General features: G+C 39.0%; 2 protein-coding genes across 2 annotated transcripts in view; one reads left to right on the top strand and one right to left on the bottom strand.

The window, feature by feature from the left end:
- Positions 1–12,035: 12,035 nt before the first annotated feature.
- Positions 12,036–13,869, bottom strand: UTP3 (UTP3 small subunit processome component). Its single transcript, XM_024754061.1, has one exon. The coding sequence runs from the start codon at positions 13,515–13,517 to the stop codon at positions 12,102–12,104; it is 1,416 nt and encodes a 471-aa protein (XP_024609829.1). The 5' UTR covers positions 13,518–13,869; the 3' UTR covers positions 12,036–12,101.
- A 65-nt stretch (positions 13,870–13,934) lies between these two features.
- Positions 13,935–20,959, top strand: part of JCHAIN (joining chain of multimeric IgA and IgM) — a 34,960-nt gene continuing 27,935 nt past the window's right edge. Inside the window, exon 1 of the mRNA XM_024754063.1 lies at positions 13,935–14,559. Within this exon, the coding sequence (XP_024609831.1) occupies positions 14,532–14,559 (28 nt within the window). The 5' untranslated portion in view covers positions 13,935–14,531. The remainder of the gene's footprint in view (positions 14,560–20,959) is intronic.

Here is a 20,959-nt window from a genome sequence, read left to right as displayed (position 1 = left end):
TAGCCTAAGCTTCTTAGAACTGTGATCAGATAAAAGATACCGCTTGGGAAGGGATGAGATTCTTTTTCAGATTTCAGTTGTCTTAAATTTATTGAGACTTATTTTGTGGCTTAGCACGTGATCTATCCTGGAGAATGTTACATGTGCACTTGAAAAGTGTGTATTCTGCTGTTTTTGTATGGAATGTTCTATAAATAGCTATTAAGTTCATCTGGTCTAACGTGTCATTTAAGGCCAGTATTTCCTTATTGATTTTCTGTGTGGAGGATCTGTCCATTGATGTAAGTGGGGTGTTAAAGTCCCCTACGATTATTATATTACTGTCAATTTTTCACTCTATGTTTGTTGATATTTGCATTATATGTATCTAGGTGCTCCTATGTTGGGTGCATACATATTTACAATTGTTACATCTTCTTGTTGGATTGATTCCTTTATCATACTAAATGTCCTTCTTTGTCTCTTGTTACAGTCTTCATTTTAAAGTCTATTTTGTCTGATATAAGTATTGCTACCCCAACTTTCTTTTCGTTTCCATTTGAATGGAATACCTTTTCCATTCACATACTTTTTCAGTCTATGTATGTGAGATATTTTCTTTCATAATATTTATTTATTTATATTTTATTTTATTTTTTTGAATTTTATCTTATTTTTTTACACAGTGGGTTCTTACTAGTCATCCATTTTATACACATCAGTGTATACATGTCAATCCCAATTCATCACACCACCATCCCCACCCCCCGCGGCTTTCTCCCCTTGTTGAATAATAGTGATGAGAGTGGACATCCTTGTCTTGTTCCTGATCTTAGAGGAAATGCTTCCAGTTTTTCACCATTGAGAATGGTGTTTGCTGTGCGTTTGTTGTATATGGCCTTTATTATGTTGAGGTAGCTTCCCTCTATGTCCAATTTCTGGAAAGTTTTTATCATAAAACTTGTTGAATTTTGTCAAAAGCTTTTTCTGCATCTATTGAGATGATCATATGGTTTTTTAGATGTTCCTTCCTCTGCAGTTTTTTGGAAGTGTTTGAGAAGGATAGGTGTTAGCTCTTCTCTAAATGTTTGATAGAATTCACCTGTGAAGCCGTCTGGTCCTAGACTTTTGTTGTTTGTTGGAAGATTTTTAATCACAGTTTAAATTTCATTACTTGTGATTGGTCTGTTCATATTTTCTGTTCCTTCCTGGCTCAGTCTTGGAAGGTTATACCTTTCTAAGATTTGGTGTAAGTGAGGTGTTAAAGTCCCCCACTATTATTGTGTTACTGTTGATTTCCTCTTTTAGAGCTGTTAGCAGTTGCTTTATGTATTGAGGTGCTCTTATGTTGGGTGCATATATGTTTATAGCTGTTATATCTTCTTCTTGGATTGATCCCTTGATCATTATGTAGTGTCCTTCCTTGTCTCTTGTCAGATTGTAGGTCCTTTTCTTCTCTTGTGTTTCCCACTTAGAGAAGTTCCTTTAGCATTTGTTATTGAGCTGGTTTGTTGGTGCTGATTTCTGTTACCTTTTGCTTGTCTGTAAAGCTTTTGATTTCTCCATCGAATCTGAATGAGATCCTTGCCGGGTAGGGTAATCCTGGTTGTAGGTTCTTCCCTTTCATCACTGTAAGTATATCATGCCACTCCCTTCTGGCTTGTTGAGTGTTGGTGGATGAGGCTATCTAAGAGGCTTGTGTAAGTTTCCTGATGGGAGGGACTGGTGGTGGGTAGAGCTGACTTGCTCTGGTGGGCAGAGCTCAGTAAAACTTTAATCCGCTTGACTGCTGATGGGTGGGGCTGGGTTCCCTCCCTCTTTGTTGTTTGGCCTGAGGCAACCCAACACTGGAGCCTACCTGGGCTCTTTGGTGGGGCTAATGACAGACTCTGGGAGGTCTCACACCAAGGAGTACTTCCCAGAACTTTTGCAGCTAGTGTCCTTGTCCTCACGGTGAGACACAGCCACCCTCCACATCTGCAGGAGACCCTCCAACACTAGGAGGTAGGTCTGGTTCAGTCTCCCCTGGTGTCACTACTCCTTCTACTGGGTCTCGATGCGCACACCACTTTGTGTGTGCCCTCCAAGAGTGGAGTCTCTGTTTCCCCCAGTCCCGTTGAAGTCCTGCAATCAAATCCCACTAGGCTTCAAAGTCTGATTCTCTAGGAATTCCTCCTCCCATTGCTGAACCCCCAGGTTGGGAAGCCTGACGTGGGGCTCAGAACCTTCACTCCAGTGGGTGGAGTGGTATAAGTGTTCTCCAGTCTGTGAGTCACCCACCCAGCAGTTATGGGATTTGATTTTACTGTGATTGCGCCCCTCCTACCGTCTCATTGTGGCTTCTCCTTTGTCTTTGGATGTGGGGTATCTTTTGTGGTGAGTTCCAATGTCTTCCTGTCGATGACTGTCCAGCAGCTGGTTGTGATTCTCGTGTTCTCATAAGAGGGAGTGAGAGTACGTCCTTTTACTCCGCCATCTTGCTTCCTCTCCCTGTATTTTTTATATTTCTAGTAGTAGACTTTTCTTTTTGGCTTAGAGAATTCCCTTTAATGTTTCTTTTAAAGCTGGTTTAGTGGTGCTGAACTCTTTTAGCTATTCATTGTCTGTTAAATTCTATCTCTCTTTCAAGTCTGAATGATAACTTTGCTGGGTAGACTATTCTTGGTTGTAGTTTTTTTTCCTTCTGGCTTGCAAAGTTTTTGTTGAAAAGTCAGTTTATAGCTATAGCCTTATGGAAGTTCCCTTGTATGTAACTAGTTGCTTTTCTCTTGCTGCTTTTAAGATTCTCTCTTTATCTTTAATTTTTGGCATTTTAATTTTAATGTGCCTTTGTGTGGACCTCTTTGGGTTCATCTTGTTTGAGACTCTGTGCTTCCTGGACCTGAATATCTGTTTGCTTACCCAGGTTGGGGTAGTTTTCAACTATTATTTCTTCAAATAAGTTCTCTGCCCCTTTCTCTTTCTCCTCTCCTTCTGGGATCCCTATAATGGAAATGTTAGTATGCTTGATGTTGTCCCAGAGGTTTCTTAAAATATCCTCATTTTTTAAAATTCTTTTTTCTGTTCAGCTTAGGCAGTTTCCACTACTCTGTCTTCCAGATTACTGATCCATTTCTCTGTATCACCTAATCTACTGTTGTTGATTCCTTCTAGTGTATTTTTAAATTTCAGTTACTCTATTCTTCAGCTCTGTTTGGTTCCTGTTTATGTTTTCTAACTCTTTGTTGAAGTTCTCACTTGTTCATCCGTTCTCCTCCCCAGTTCAGTGAGCGTCTTTATGGTCTTACCTAGAACCCTTTATCAGGTTGATTGCTTATCTCTACTTCATTTAGTTCTTTTTCTGAGGTCATGCCTCTTTGTTCGGAACATATGCCTCTGTCTCCTCATTTTGCTCAATTCTCTATGTTTATTTCTATGTGTCAGTAGGTTGGTTACACTTCCTATTCTTATTGTTATTTTATTTTTGGCCATGCAGTGCATCTTGTGGGATCTTAGTTCCCTGACCAGGGATTAAACCTGGGTCACAGCAGTGAAAGTGCCAAATTCCAACCACTAGATCACCAAGGAACTCCCTACGTTTCCTGATCTTAGAGAAGTAGCCTTGTGTAAAAGAAATCCTATGGGGCCCATCAGCATGCTACCCTCTGGTCACCAGAGCTATATGCTCTAGGGGTGCCCCCCAATATGGGCTGTGTGTGCCCTTCTCTTGTGGTGGGGCTGACTACTGTGGGTGTGCTGGTTGGAGGAGCTGACCCCTGGCCCAGTTGGCTGCAAGGCTGTGCCTTATGCTGTAGCTGCTGTGGCCTGCTGTGAGGCAGGACTGGGTCCCGGGTGCTAATAAACTTCAGGGAGGATTCCAGGGTGGAACTTATCAGCAATGCTGTTAGCACAGTAGAATGAGCTCCCCCAAAATGGCTACTGCCAACATCTTCACCTCCAAGGGGAGTCCCAGTTGCCTCCTGCCTCACCAAGAGGCTCTCCAAGATCACCAGTTTGGTCCAGGCTTATTTCAGAGTACTACCTCTCTGCTGGGACTTGGAACATGTGAGATTTTGCAAGTGCCCTTTAAGAGTCAAGTCTGTTTCCTATAGCCCTCTGGCTCTCCTGAACATATGCCCTGCTGGTTTTCAAAGCCAGAAGTGCTGAGGGCTTGTCTTCCTGGTGCATGACAACCAGGCTGGGGAGCTTGATGTGATGCTCAGCCTCCTCACACTTTGGGGAAGGACCTCTATGATTAAAATATTCCTCTTGTTTGTGGGTCACCAGATTCGGGGGGTATGGGTCCTGACTATACTGCCTCTCCACCCTTCCTACCCATCTCGTGATTCCTTCTTTATGTATTTAGTTGTGGAAAATCTTTTCTGCTAGTCTTCAGGTTGTTCTCATAGGTTGCTGCTCTGTAATTAGTTGAAATTTTGGTATGTCTGTCAGAGAAGGTGAGTTCAGGGTCTTCCTACTTTTAACATCTGGCCACCTCTCTTATGAGCACTACTCTTAATGCAATACTCTTATTAAGAGTACAATGCACTCTAAAGAAATATATTTAGCTTAAGCTATATATATATATATTTTTTAAATTTATTTATTTAATTTACTTATTTTTAGCTGTGTTGGGTCTTCATTGCTGCACGTGGGCTTTCTCTGGTTGCAACGTGTGGGGGGTACTCTTCGTTGCCGTGTGTAGGCTTCTCATTGTGGTGGCTTCTCTTGTTGTGGAGCACGGGCTCTAGACACGTGGGCTGCAGTAGTTGTGGTGTGTGGGCTCAGTAGTTGTGGCTCGTGGGCTCTAGAGCACAGGCTCAGTAGTTGTGGCACCCAGGGTTAGTTGCTCTGTGGCATGTGGGATCTTCTGGACCAGGGATCGAACCTGTGTTCCCTGCACTGGCAGGCGGATTCTTAACCACTGCGCCACCAGGGAAGTCCCCTTAAGCAATATATTTAATCAAGATCAAACAATGGCACTTTTCTTTGGGTGGTAGAAATATGGATGTATTTTTCCAATTTTCTATTTTTCTGCATTTGCAAGTAGTCTGTAATGAATGTGTTACCTTTATAATAGAAAATAAAACATGTTGAAGGACTATTTTGATGAATAGTTTGATAATTATATCTTTTTTTATTACGTTATATCTTTTTAATGAAGATCTACTAACAGCAAAGTTGTTTTCCTTGTGTATACTATGGAGTAGAACTCAAGAGGCCTACCCTAGAGGAGCTTATCATATTTTGTGTCTATTTAGAGTTTTAATATCTTAATAGAATTGCTGAAGCTACTTCATTGTTTGCTTTTGCTGACCGCCTATGACTTTGTCCACACTTTGTTCCAATTTTCATGTTTTTTTCAGATTTTCTTCTAAATTTCTCTCAAATCTGTCCCTGAATTTGTCCTCTTTGCTTTAATTGAAATTTTCATCTTTTCTTGCCTGTGTTATTGCAAAGGACTCCTACCTGGTTTTCATGCCTCTATTTTTAATCTATTCTAACTCCATTGCTCTACAGCAGCTAGAATGAGTAACTTAATCTTCTGAACGTTGATTTAATTATGTCACACTTATTCTTGAAAACCCTGGTTGCCTTCCCTATACCTGGTATACAATCTAAGCTCCTTAAGATCATTCCTGATCTAGCCCCTCCCCACTTTGCTGATATTATTTTCCTACGCTTGCTTCACCCTTGTTGGCGCTGGATAAACTTTAACATGTTTGACATTCCTTATATTGCCACACCCACTCTTCCCTCAAGATTTCACTCAAACAGATCTTCTCTGGCCTCCTTAAGTAGAGAGGTACATGCCTCTTTGGAGGTCCCATAGCATGCTAACTAGGGCAGTTAATTGCTCCAACTGTGTCTGTCTCTTCTACCAGAGTGTCTACACCCAAAGTTGACATCTTTGAGTTTCTCCTTTTTCAATGCACAACACATTTACTCCTTTAATAGTTCTCATGCCCCTACCTCCTCCCGCCACCCACGTACCTTTTTATTAACAATTCCTTTCCTCTTCCTAAAATCTTATCAAAATTCGTTGATCCTGTGGCCATCAGAGACCTTGAATAGAAGTGATTCAGAAAATTTGGACTGAATATGAAGTTTAAGGAATAAACATTTGGCTGCAGTCTCTCTTTTTGTGTATGTTCAAGCATGATATGCTTAGAAACTTAAGTATGTTTAAAAGCTCGCTGAATAAATATAAATAATTCTAGGTGCTAATAAAATTTTCTTTAGTCTTCTACTTTGAATAATCCCCTTACCTACCAATGATTAAGATGATCCCCATATATATATATATTTATTTATTTATTTATGTATGCCATATAAAGCAATGCTTAAGGGTAAAAGGAACAGTCCCCTAAAGTTTCCTATGAAGTCCAAGTATTCCAGGCTTCAGAGAGTCCAGGAACCCAATGACATGGTATGTAAAATGTTGTGATCATGTCATAGGGAAGAACAAATCTAACTCCATATTGGGTCTGTTTCTTTTACTTTACCTTTGTATTCTATTGCTTTTGCCATTAGAATGTTGCCTATAGCCTGAAATATACAGGATAGCTCATTTTCAAGTCTCCGACCTTTAAAGGTATAACACTTTTGGGATTTCCCTTGTGGTCCAGTGGTTAAGACTCTGCTTTCCAGTGCAGGGTGTGTGTGTTCAGTCCCTGGTTGGGGAACTAAGATCCCACATGCTGTGGGGTGCGGCCAAAAATTTAAAAAAAAAAAAAAGGTTTGACACTATTCCATTCATATAGAGATAAAAAGTTACAGAACAGAGAATAACATTTGTCTTGTTGCAGGTTTACAGGAACTTAGTGACCTGATCTATGTGGATAGTTGCAAAAACAAAGGAATCTGACACCAAGAAGCGTGTAACAACCAACTACACCCCCTCCCTTTTTAGTGTAAAAGCCCGAATTCTAACTTGGGTAAGATAGTTCTCTGGACACCCTTAGTCTGCTGGCTTTCCAAATAAAGTTACTATTCCTTGCCCCAATAACTCCTCTCTTGATTTATTGGCCTGTCGTGTGATGAGCAGTACAAGCTTGGACTTCGTAACAATTAGGCCTATGTTATTGTTCTGAGGGGAAGGTCCATTGCTTTCATCAGGTTGTCATGGGGCTACTCTAGAGTTTTTGTAGTCTCATGGTAAATAATACCACATCATATTTCATTCTTGTAATTAATTTCATTCACATGCCTATGTTATAAACAAATAGAACGTAAAAAGCTGTGTGCTCAGAGCAGTGTTTCCCAACGTGTTTTATAGAGCTTCTGGATAAACATTCTCTGAAGTGTCTCTTAAAAATACACATCCCTGTGTCTACACCAGGCCAGCTAAATAATAAGTTGTGGAGGTAGGGCACAAGAATTTGCATTTTAAACTTACCAATGGATCCTTAGGCATTCTGGTTTAAGAACCAGTATGATAAAACCAAGGAGAAAATGAACTCTTTCAAGGGGAGAAAATTAGTTTTGTTTTTATTTATTTTTTAAATGGATTAATAGTAACTAACACGAAACACTTACTCCCTGCCAGGTGCTGTCCTAAATGTATGTTATATGGTTTAACTATTTAAATGGCTATAACAATCATATATTATTCAGTGTGAGGAAATTGAGACACAGAGAGGTAAATAGACCAAAGACACATAGTAAGTGGTAAAAGTGGGATTTAAACTCTGTCTTGGCTCCAGAGGTCAAGCTCCTAATTGCTACCCTATATAGTTTCACTTAAGAGAGAATATTTTTATTAGTTTCCTGCAGGTTTTTTGTTTTGTTTTATAGTTATAAAAAGTGTTGATTCTTAATATTTATTATTATTCAAAGCTTCACTTTGAAGCAAATATTAAAAAATCAGTTTTTCTTCCCAAATGAATAGCTGACAGAATACGTATGAAAGAAAACATTTTCTGGAACACATAGTTAAAACAACGACATCAAATTAAAAACTTTGATATGACACTGAGCAAAATTTAAAACACTTTAACATTTGTTGATGTGGGTGGTGTTAAATTTTCTATACTGTTTCTGCATTTAAACTTGTGATGGCAAACCACAAATGTTTTAAAAAGAATCAATATTTGAAATGATTTTTAAAACTCTGACTTATTACCTGAAGCAGTATTCAGTTTAAATGATTTGGAACTGTAGTTGAATCCTACATGATGTTTTTGGATCATCTACTATTCAGAAAGTGGTACGTGTTCATCATTGTGATCCCTGAGATGTAAATTATACTGATTTTCACCCTTCCTGAATTATTTTGGTAATGTTAACTTATATTACCATATTAAAATTCTTTTACTTCATACAACCAGCAAGGAAAAATAAGCGACTCTACTCCTCAGATATATCAAATATTTTCTGTATCGGATATGTGAATACAATTATTCACATTACTTAAGCTAGTTTTTATATTTAAAAATCACAAAAAGTAATTTCCCAGTTTGCCAAAAGTTTTGACTATTAAAGTCTGACAAATTTATTTCCACACAAAAATTAAAGGGATATGATTATTTTATTAACTCCTTCATAAGTAAGAATATAGGTGAGAAATTATGGCTTACAGAATTGACTAGCCCAAAGCCAGTCAGCTGATTTAGTGGCAGAGTAAGTTACTGCATCACTAATTTGATATTTTCTTCTACTTTAATTTTTAATATTTTGTATTTTCAATAGCTGCCCATAGCTTAACATGCTGACATAAAACTAACAGGTTGTTGCTCTGTATTGATGCCTGACACCAGTAATCTACTTTATTGGAACTCTTATCCATGTGAACTCTCCTGAGTTCACAAAGTGAGTCTCTATGAAAAATGATCATACTGAATAGTTAACAATTTATTATTCATGTGTTAGGACAGTATCCAGCACATCTCAGTGCTCTTTAAATGTTTTTTAAGTAAATACAAAATTTGGAAGATGTAAACATTAAATCCAGTAGCTTCTCTGTTACTTCGTTTACTGTTAATTCACCTCAGGCAAAGCCACTTTTTATGTTTATAAAATAGGATAGTACCATCTAGATCCTAGCTATTACAAAATGAATTAATATTTGTAGTGTTGTGAGGTCTCTAAAGGAATATGTGATACATCTGGAGAAATATGACTTAACTTTTTCCACTTTCCTTGATGGAAGATTTTTCTTCCTTTAAAACATTTTTTTTTCCTTAGCACAACTTTATATGTGGCAGAAATTCGACGTAGAACATTAAATACCTTCAACCTCTAACTTCATTTCCTTGTTTTTGTCCTGTCCCAGATTTTCCATATCCCTTTATGTGCTCAGTTACCCAGTGCTCCCCTCTTGTTCCAAACTTAGAATATTAATTTCTTAAGCATTTTTACATATACGACTATATTTTATTCTCTATGTTCCTGCAATGCATAGGAATCACTACACTATTAGCTATGTGTTGAGCATCTGTATGTCACATGTGGATGCTCACAACCTGTGATAAGAGCCAACACTGGGAGTTCCCTGGTGGTCCAGTGGTTGGTGGGACTCTGAGCTTTCACTGCCGAGGGCCCGGGTTCGATCCCTGGTTGGGGAGCTAAGATCCCACAAGCCACACAGCGTGTCAAAAAAAAAAAAAAAAAAAAGCCAAAGCCAACACTTATTAGGTGTTTGCTGTGTAACAGGCATTGTTCTAAGTGCATTACATATATTAATTCACTTTATCCTCATAATAATTCTATGAAGTAGGTACTACTACTACTATCCCCAGTTCAGATGAAAAAACTGAGGAAGAGAGATCAAGTAACTTGCCCCTAGTCACAGGTACTAATTGATGAAACTGGGGTAGGAATCTGGGTGAAGCCTGCTCTTCAATCAGAAAAACTCGAGTTTTCCACCTGTGTGTTTCTCCTTTACTGTCACACTATTACAACTCACAACACTTCTGACACCATGTTTCCCCCACCAAGCAATTCTCTGCAACACCAGCTGGGTGTCCTACAATTTAACCAACTCTGACAGTCTACCTGGAGGTAGCGTCAGATCCCACAGGTTAAGGGCTTGGTCCCAAAAGACTGCCCCTAGTCCACTTTAGATACCAATCACAAGTCCAGGTTGTTATCTGTGCTTCTGACCGATGGACTTTAAGTCTGAGGTTCCCATAACTCCCACCTTGGGTTTGATTAATTTGCTAGAGTGGCTCACAGAACTCAGGGAAAGACTTATGTTTACACTTTACTAAAGAACATGATGAAAAATATAGATGAACAGCTAGATAAAGTACATAGGGTGAAGACTGGGAGGATCCCCAGCACAGGAGCTGCTGTCCCCATGGAGTAGGGTGCATCACCCTCCCAGTATGAGGATGTGTTCACCATCCTGGAAGGTCCCCAAACCCCATAATATCAGGATTTTGTGGAGGCCTCCTCACATAGACATGACCAATTATTAACTCCATCTCTAGCTTCTCTCCCCTCTCTGAAGAACGGGGGTCTGGGGCTGAAAATTCCAAGCTTCTAATCACAGCTTGGTCTTTCTGGTGACCGGCCAGGAGCTCACTTAGAGTCACCTTATTAGAACAAATGCTGTTCCCACTGCTCCTACTACTTAGGAATTTACAAGGGTTTTAGGAGTTCTATGCCAGAAACCAATATATATATATTTTCTATTGTCTCACAGCTCTTAACCACTGTTATATGTATATACCTATACCCAAGGTAGGTATAGTACCATATAGCTGAAGAAAATGAGTCAGAGATCAAGTATAACTCAAAATCAACCTAGTAAGTTAACTCCAAAACCTGTACTTTCTTACTATATCAGAAAAGGAAGTATAGGATATGGCTCTTAAGCCAGAAAGGCTAGGCTGAAATCCTGGTTCTACCATTTAATAGCTATATGACCTTGAGAAAGTTACTTCTCTTTGCCAGTTTCTTCATCCTTAAAATACGGATAATAGAATTTACTACATAAGAGTTGTGAGGAATAAGGATATAAATAAAATGCTTACAAAAGTACCTTTGCACTCAATATAAACTTTTATTTCTAACTTTCCTTTTTTATTTATAAGAAAATAATCTGGCATGTGCGCTACTCTGGCAGCAGTTGTAAGCCAGAAGTTAAAAGAATGGAGGCTCAAATTAAGCCGGCTCGGGTCCAAATCCCAAGCCTGTGTCCTTTAGGAAGTTAACCTCCGGGAATTTCAGCATCCTCATCTCTGACGGAAGAGAACAGTACCACTGCACAAACTTGTGGTAAATGTTTTAATAATAAATATTAACCACTGCCCATCTCTGCATTTCCAGCAGCTAGCACAATGTTTAATGAATAAACAGTGACATAGGTAAGATGTCCTTTGTGCTTTCCTTCACTAGTCCTCTCATTTTCTCCCTGGCATCATCCTAAAAATGTTTAAGTTCACCATCTCATCTTTTCCCTACTGTAAAGACCAGAATAACTATAAAGAAAAATGTAATTTTGTTACCACCTTTAGTTACCACTTACCCAGTAGTAATCATACCAGATTTTCAGCAAGTGTACAAAGAGCACCCACCAGTACAGAAGGGGAAATGGAATTTTTATCTTACCACATTAAGGACTATTAAAAAATATTCACATTTAATGTAATTAAGGCATATCTCTTTCTGTTTTTAACCAAGTTCCTCTTCAGTCCTAAGCTTGTACCACAATAAAATGTACAAAATCCATAAGTTGACAGTAGACTCATTATTAACAAGTATGCTGCTCGAGAATTATACTTTAGGTAAATGAAATGTCAGAACTACATTATAGCCTGTCTTACAAATAAGATGATTGCCAAAGGTGCATTCTCTTCACTTTATGTGAAAAATTATAAAAGTACTATAAGTTTGATTGTTGCTCCACAACTAGCTGTGGAATTTCCCTAGGCTACTATTTGACAGAATGTTGGAGAACTTTTTTCATCACCATCTCTCTTCCCACGCACCCTCATATTGTTCCCGCAGTTCTTAGTATGATCTGATTCCAAATTAAAACACAAATAAATTAAGCAGTAACCCAAGCAATTTTCTCTATTGACAGACTTTGAAAAATTTACGGTTAGGTATTAAATATTAATAATCATGTCACCAGTTAAAAATAAAAATTTATTGATCCAAAATTATTGCCAAAAAACTTAAGCTAAGCAAAAACTTTATTTAAGCTTAATGCTCTTTTTAACCCCTGCACGAATGCCAGATAGTTCACCACTATAACGTTGCTCTTCTCTACGAACTTCACGAACCTGGCCTCTTCTGCGAATTTTGGCTCTTCTGAACTTCTCCCGGTGTTTCACTCTGGGATTCCGATCAATCTTCTTTCTCCTAGGTGTAAGCCCCCTATTTTTAGCAATCTGATAAGTAATGGCTCTCTTTGCATTTTGAACTTCAAGAGCCTGTTCTTCAGTACTATCTTCTTTCTTTCTCTTCAATTTTTGTCCGTCTTCTATTTTTTTATAGTATTTCAGTGCAGCTTCATCAAAATCAGAATCATCAGAAAGGTCTGTAACAGCGGAGGCAGCAACAGCAGAAACAGATTTTGGCTTGGCCTTTGTGGATTTTGCTTTTAGATTCAGTTCTGCCTTTCCAGCATCATCTTTAAGTGTGAGCAGATGACGAATCTCAGAGGACAGCTTCTGATCCACAAATGACAGCTTGTTGATCAAATTTCGGTAGGTAACAAGCCTTTCTATGACAGGATGTCCATGTGCAGGGACTCTCCTAGCTTTCAGGATCAGATAAAAACTGATGTTGGAGCAGTAGTTCAAATAGAGGTTGTATTTGGTCCTCAGGTATTGGCTTCCTTTTCCAGGTGGAATGATCTTTTGCTCCACCAACTGTAGCAATGGCTCCAGCTCATCCTTCACCTCTGTCAACTTAACTTTCAGGTCATCTATCAGCTCCAAGAGCTCTGGCGATTCCTTTCGCAGCATCTTCAGCTTCTCTCTCACTGAAACTTTCGCCAAATCCTTCACGACCCGTGTCTCAACCTCATTTACCCGAGGTACTGGTTTTGCAAAGGCCTCCACCCAGGTAACTCCAAAATCGTCCTCTTGCAGAGCTTGGGCTAAACGCCGCTGAATGAGCTGTGCCTCCTCTTCCTCCTCTCTTTCCTCTTCCTCTACTTCTTGTTGACTCTGCCGGCCTCGGGACTTGGAACCATAGTCCGTGTCGTAGTAAAGTTTTTTCCTCTGACCCCACGACAAACTGGGATCCACCGAGGCCTCAGCCTCACTCTGCATGGAGCTCCCACTATCATCATCGTCATCCTCCTCATTCCCCGCGCTCTCTTCATCTTCATCGTCCTCATCGGCGATATCTAGGGCAAGAACCTCCTCCTCATCGCCATCCTCCTCCTCGGCCCCACTCTCCACTTCGCTCCATCCCTTAGCTAAGGCAGCCCGAGATCGGGCCTCATGGAAATCATCTACCTTATCTTGGTAGTAGCTGGAGTCCGCTGGTGAGGGTGGAGATTCCAAATTGTCATCATTTTCGTCCGCTGGGTCACGACCTGCCTTAGCTCGCACAGCTGCCCACTTGGCCGCTCCGCGCCGCCGGGATCTCCCCACCATAGCTCGCGGTCTCAGCTTCTACAGCGACGTCTGGATTTCGGTCACTTCTGACTTCCGCGCACGAGCCACGCGCTCCAGCAACAAGCCTCTATAACAGCCACGCGCGTCTGCGGGCACTCCAGTAGGATGCAGGAGTTTCCACCTCCTTCCGGCCCCCAGGATGCTCGCAGTGTGGCGTTTGAACCAGGACTTCCGGTTGGTCCTTCAGGCCTTTCCGTGTAGGAACAATAGGTATAGGAAGTTCAGTTCCGTAGAGCCCTTTAACCCAGTTCTTACTCTCGCGAGGCTGGGCGTCTCTAGGGGGATGGCCTGGTGAACCGCGAGGTGATGTCGCCGTGACCATTGGAGGGCGCTTTACCTTCACGCCTAGGAGAGATCCCGGGGCGGTGTGGTGAGTTGTCCTGTGCCCGTACCGGTTGTCACCGGCCTGGAGCCGAGTCCAAGTGTAGAAGATTTCCTTGTTTACTGGAATTGTTTTATCTTCTCTGCCTATCCGTCTGGAAGTTAATCAGGTTATTGTTGTCTCCGCAACGTCCAAATATGACATTTCTGGGCCCCGTAGCCTGAGGCGGCAGCGGCGCCACTGCGCTCTGGAGTCCTGGCGCGGGCGTCCGGGAAAGCGCAGGCCGGGCCGCCGGGCGGGTGGTAGCCCGCCTCCAGCTCCCTTTCCGCAGGGCTCGGTGAATTCATGGGATTTGTGTCCCTGAGGAGTTTCTGAGGGGTGACGGTGGGAAGGCAGAGCCGCGCTCTACAGTTTGCCTCTTTCCGAGGAGCTCAAGTAGGCTGCAGAAGGCACCGCGATTTCTCTGCCTTTTAGTGGAAGAGGTTCATTCTTCAAGATATTTTGGAAATGGCACATTTTAACTCTCAAGGGCGGACGCTTCATGAATTGTTCAACATTTAATAAGCACAGGGCAGCGTGCTAGGCTTTGGGAGAACAATGGTGGGCGAAAGCAGACGCTGTTCCTGGTGGAACTTATGGTCTAGCTGGGGCCACGTGTTAATCAAGTCATCATGCAAAACGTGCCTGATTATAATTGGGGTGAGTACAGGGAACACTTGTCCTGTGTTACCCAGCTGCTGAAAATACTCAACCTGCCTTTTTACATCGCTTTTTGTACACGCCATCCATCCCCCTTTACTAAACACTGAAGTGTTGAGTACTCCCGCCCAAATATGGGAAATTTCTGCTGTATTGAAGAGACAGTCTAAGCGTCACCTCTTTGATCTCGTCTTTAATTCCCTTAGTCTTTTCCTCAGTTCTTCTGTATCACCTAGTAGATCTCAACGAACTATGATATTGCAAGCACGCAATACAGTGTCTGGCACAGAGTAAGTGTTCAATGAAGATTTGTTTAATGAATAAGTATTGAAATTGCAGTATTTGATTGTCTATTTCAGGTGCTCCATAAACGGAGGGAATGAATAATGCATAAGGCTGCGAACATCCTTAAGGGAGATAACCTGAGCTGGAATGGATTTTAGGAGTCATGAATTCCAATTCCAGTATTTTCATTGTATACTTGTGGAAACAAAGACTTGGGAAGGTTACATTAGCAAATCGAGCACAGAAACCTGGGATAGGGCTCCCACACCAGGCCCTCACATTCAGCTGTTATCAGTCCTTTGCTAATTCAATGTGAATGAGTTTCAGACCTTTTCCAGAGCATAGGCTAAGCTGGGTGGATGAAAGAAACCAAGAGCTCAGATGAAAGTGTTTGAAGCAGAGGGTGGTAATAAGGAAAAAATCAGTCAAATTTGTCTTTAGAAGTATTTCTAGGACTAGAAGTGTGAAATGACTGCCCTGCAATCTTAGAGTAATTCAGGGTTTAAGTTTTCAGACATTGCATATGATAGGTTCATATTCATTATATATGTTAGGTATTATGACACCTTCAGATGTGGGTAGTTGAAAGCTGGACTTTTGATAAGTTGCTAAAATTAATGGCGACATACAAGTTCTTTGCAGAAAGTGCAGTGTCGTTAGGTTATGAAAAATAGTACAATTTTTTAGAAAAATGGTATTTTGAACTAAATATTTTTAAAGTGTTAAAAGTTATCTTAAGCATTAAAAAACCTTTACAAGATTTTAGGAAATACAATTTAAAGAATAAAAAAGGTGTGGGTAAAAGTCTTATGTTCTGATGGTAAGCCCAGAATTCATTTTTGAATGTAAATTTTAATAGGTTTTGTCATTCAAATATTAACTGCTTATTAATTGTAGCAGAATGCTACATGCTGTAGTAGATCTAAAGGTGAATTAGCCACAGTCTCTTCTAATGAGGTAGAAAAGAAGACATACCGATTATACTAAAATACAAGGGAGTGTGTGAGGTAAACCCAGCGCTGTGAGAGATCAGAGGTGAGAGATCGTCTCTGGATTTTGTTCTGGAAATGTTGCTTAAAGAATGTTGCATTTAAGCTGGGACTGTGATTAGATCCATGCTTTAAATGTATTAAATTTACATTATATGTAAGCATTAAGTTTTACTCAGGCACGGAAATCTCAATTTTTCTGTTCATTTTTATTGCTAATTATTTGAGAATTTGTAGTCATACTTAACAAAATGCGTATACTGTTATAGAGAAGGTAGAAAAATATTTTGGATATTTTTAATGGAATGATCACATTCCTCTAATATTATTTGGTTTATACTATACATTACATTTCCTAACTATTTAAAATAAAGTTGCAATAACCAGTGCATATTCAGAGAGTGTTGTATTCTAACATTCTCAGATCTTTTTGACGAACAGTTCAGAAGTTAGTTCTTCCATTCCAGCAGCTCCCATAGTCTAATCTTCCATAGCCTAATCTTGGAATTATTTGCCATTTGTTGAGGAAATTGTTTTCTTAAAAATTTGTATTGCGGTGACTTACCTGGTGGTCCAGTGGTTGGGACTGATCACTTCCACTGCAGGGGGCTCAGGTTTGATCCCTGTTTGGGGAACTAAGATCCGGCATGCCGCACCGCCAAAAAAAAGAAAAAAAAATCCTATTGCTGGAAAGACAGATTAATGCTTTATTATATTATAAGCCTATGCCAATTAAAAGGAAAAACAGAGTCCCCAGAGAAAATGCACAAATATTAAATAACATTTAACCATTATTTTTGTGGCAACTATAATGTATTATCAACTTGAATCTCTATTACATTATTGTGATGCCTGCTCAGGAGTTAGCACACTACACATAATGAGAACCAACAGGTTTCTTTTCTTTTTTTTCTTTTTTTTTAGAATACCCTTTTTGCCTTATTCTAAGCCTCTTGTAGGATTTTCTTACTGTAGAGGTAGGGGTTTATGAATGACACACTAAGTGATATTAGGATACTTTCTTCACGGCATGAGTTCAAGTTGTTTAAGATATTCTACCACCAGATTAGCTTAAACTGATCTCAGTTTCTTCTGGACTTGCAGCAATAATAGTAGCTAACATTGAGAGTAGTTATTATGTTCCAGTACTGTTATAAGCTCTTGACATTTAACCCTATGAGGAAGTACTATGATAATCTCTAATTTAGGAAACTGAGGCACATGGAGTTTAAACGAGGTCTTAAGACTGGTAAATGGTAGAACTAGATTTGAACCCAGACAGTCTGGCTTTGGAATTCACACTACACTATAGCTAACTACTGTACTATATTGGCTTTCAAATATTCCCTTAATAGGTCTTTTCATTTCCAGTCTCTGCTATACATTTGATTCAGCATCATCAGATAAATCTTCCTAGAATACCATTTCCCTCATCCCACACCCTTGCTCAAAATGCTTCAATGACTCTCCATTACTGTCAAGATAAAGTTCACAACATACATGGCCCTCCCACAGTTTTGCCTTAAAGCAACCTTTCTCGCCATACCTTTCATTACCTCCCTACTAAAATCTTCCATTCTAACTTAAATGCTCTACCACTCTTTATTCCCCAAACGTTGCTTTGCGATTTCCTCCTCTGTTTCTTTGCTCATCTTTTCAGTGTTCTCATAATTCCTTATGTAAAAAAGTTGCAAATCACTACAGACATCTTTTTGGTTAAATTCTCACACAGGTCCATAATGGGACCTGTATGAGGCTGTTTGAAAAGCTATTATTGACAGCAGGGTGTTGGAGACAACCTGGATGTCCATCCCTGGAAGAGCAGATCAATAAATGTCATGGGTGAACAGTATGGAATTTAGGAGCATAAAGTGACCATACAGCTTAGTTTGCTTAGTACCGTCTTGTTGAACTTGTTATTCTAGTGTAATTATTAATAGCAACCCTTTTACTTTTATGATTTAGATGATAAAGTATATGGTCATCTTAACTATGCAATAATTGGAAAGTGGATTATATATCCACATAGCAACATGAATGGATCTTAAAAACAATGTGCTTAAGAACAAAAGTAAAAAAAATGGGATATGTAATACAATGTGTGCAACAATACAACAGCACACATTTTGTAAGAACTTATACAAACAAAAAAATGTGCATTAAATACAAAAGAACAATTGCTTATGGAGGAGCAAAGAATGGGATGAGGCTTGGAGATGAGGGGAAATAGGAGAGGTATCAATACTTTCCATGGACCAATAATGATAATGTGCCAGGAACTGAGGAGAATGATTAACTGTTTGCATCTGAGGTTCAATTAAAAATAAGGAAAACAAAACAAAAAACAAAACAAATAAGCAGACAAAAAATGACCATATACGTCTCTAACTTAAAGTCCTTTAAAAGCTTCCCAATATCTATAGGATCAAGTTTATATTCCTTATGACCTGACTCCTACATACAGCTTAAGCTTACCTCCTACCACACTCTCACTGTTACTATGTAAGGCATAGCCTTGTATATGTACACAACATATGTACAATAGATGTAAATATTAGGCTAAGAGCTAAAGCCTTTATTGTATAGCAACTGAGGGCTGACTAGAAAAAAAATTTATGTGGGTTGTGTTTCAAAAAGCTTCACCATCAAAACTACAGTTATCATTGTATCAATAATTAATATAAAAATAATTGTATCTACCAGGTTCCTCCTTAACCTGGTACAGGCTATGCTTTTTCTTGCTGCCTTTCCTTTACACATGTTGTTTTCTTCTATGCTTTCTAGAGAATTCTTACTCATCATTTAAGGCTAGTTTTTTTTTTTTTTTTTGTGGCCACGTGGGAGCTTAATTTCCTGAACAGGGATCCATCCCGTGTCCCCTGAATTGGAACCTCGGAGTCTTAACCATTGGACCACCAGGGAATTCCAAGACTAATTTTAAATGTCACCTTAAAAGCCTTTCCTTGTCTCCTCAGACAGGATGAAGAACTTCCTCTTTTGCATTTCCATGCTTCAGATCTCTATTTATACTTACTGCTTTCCCTCCATTAAGTGTATAAGCCCCATTAAGGCTGGATCCAAGCTGTTATTTTATAAATCCCTAGAATCTAGGCCAGTATTTGAGAAAATATGTTTCTAAACGCAGTGTCAGCATACAAAATAGTAGCCTTTAACGATGAATTGCAATGTCTTTTGTACTGCTCTGGTCATCAGCACAGGTTTGTTTTTTGTGTTTTTTTTAAGTAACATTTAAAAACTGAAATATTTGATATATAGCTTTTGTGAACTTAAGCTAATAATTAAATGTGTATTTGCCTTTCATCCCAGTGTCACAGACTAGGTTATGATGACTGACTTTGTCAAAGAAGTAGTGTTTTTTTTTTGTTTAATGCTCAGAAGTAATAAAAGTTAAAATAATTTGATATGAGAGTAATAATGGGAAGATGTATTCTTGGTGTTAAAAGTGATCAACCTATTTAGATAATTTAATATACCTCACAGAAACTCCTTGAACTAGTTTTAGGTACAAAAAAAGAAGGATTATTTTTAGGTGTAAGAAAGAAAATAGAAAAGATGAAGCATAGTTGCCATCTGCTTTCATTTCTGTCAGAAACCACTTACTCTGAAACCAGTAAGTTATTGATTCTTTTTGCAACTAGGGACTGTATCTATTTAAAGACACAAAAATCCTAAACGTGATTTGGAAGTAAAATATAGAACTTATACTGAAATATGAGATAAGCATATGAACCCTTGTAAGCTTTTAATTAAAAATGACTAGGTTTGGTAGTTTTAATTACAAAATGAAGAATTTAATGAAATTGTGACACTACTTTCTCTTCCAAACTCTAATTCAACTAAATACTGCACCATTATTTTCTAAACATTATTTTAACCCCTTTTTTTTTTTTCTTGTCATGAGGAACCTTGTAGATACAATTATACATATAACTGTTGAGTCAGTGATAATTGTACTTTGATGGTGAAGGTCTTTTGAAACAGTTCATGTAATTTTTTTCTCTTTAGTCAGCCCTCATTCTCTACAGTATAAAGCCCTCTTATCCTAATATTCATGGCCTGCCTATATCTGGCCCCAACTTATTTTTCTAGCTGCTGTCCTACTACTTTCATTGAGGAACTCCACATTGTAGTTAAACTAAAATGCACATTGTTCTTTTTCTCTTTTTAAGATTTCCTTCCCTTGGCCTTTGCTTATGCTGCCCCACATCTCAATTCTTAGGTGGCCTTCAAGGCCCAGCTAAAATCATATCTTCTCAAGGCTGTATTCTCTGATATGCTTCCTTCCTTTGGCATCTAATAGCCCTTTAACTCTTACTATGTTAGGATTTTTTTTTTTTAATGGAAGTATAGTTGACTTACATTATTGTGTTAGTTTCATGTATACAGCAAAGTGATTCAGTTATTTTTTTCAGATTATATTCCATTATATGTTAGTACAAGATATTGAATATAATTCCCTGTACCATGCAGTAAATCCTTATTGCTTATCTCTTTTATTTATAGTCGTTTGTATCTGTTAATCCCATACTACTAATTTGTCCCTCTCTCCCTCTCCCCATTGGTAACCATAAGCTTGCTTTCTATGTCTGTGAGTCTGTTTCTGTTTTGTATGTAGATTCATTTGTATTATTTTTTAGATTCTACATACAAGTGATGTCATATAGTATTTGTATGTCTCTGTCTGACTCACTTCACTACGTGTAACATTCTCTAGGTCCATCCATGTTGCTGCAAATGGGAATATTTCATTCTTTTTTATGGCTGCATAATATTCCACTGTGGGTGTGTCTATACACACACACCACACCACACCACACACCACATCTTCTTAAGCCAGTTGTCTGCTGATGGGCACTTGGGTTGTTTCCGTGTCTTGGCTATTGTTAAGTAGTGCTGGTATGAACATTGGGGTGCATGTATCTTTTCAAATTAGAGTGTTCATCTTTTCTGGGTATATACACACGAGTGGGATTGCTGGATCAAATGGTAGCTCTATTTTTAGTTTTTTTAGGAACCTCCATACTGTTTTCCATGGTGGCTACCCCAATTTACATTCCTACCTACAGTGTTCCCTTTTCTTCACACCCTCTCCAGCATTTATTTGT

The sequence above is a fragment of the Neophocaena asiaeorientalis genome, unplaced genomic scaffold (genome assembly GCF_003031525.2).
Source record: "Neophocaena asiaeorientalis asiaeorientalis breed wild unplaced genomic scaffold, Neophocaena_asiaeorientalis_V1.1 scaffold148, whole genome shotgun sequence".
Classification (NCBI taxonomy): Eukaryota; Metazoa; Chordata; class Mammalia; order Artiodactyla; family Phocoenidae; genus Neophocaena; species Neophocaena asiaeorientalis.
Note: the sequence above shows the minus strand (reverse complement) of the source record. Positions and strands in the feature narration are given on the sequence as shown.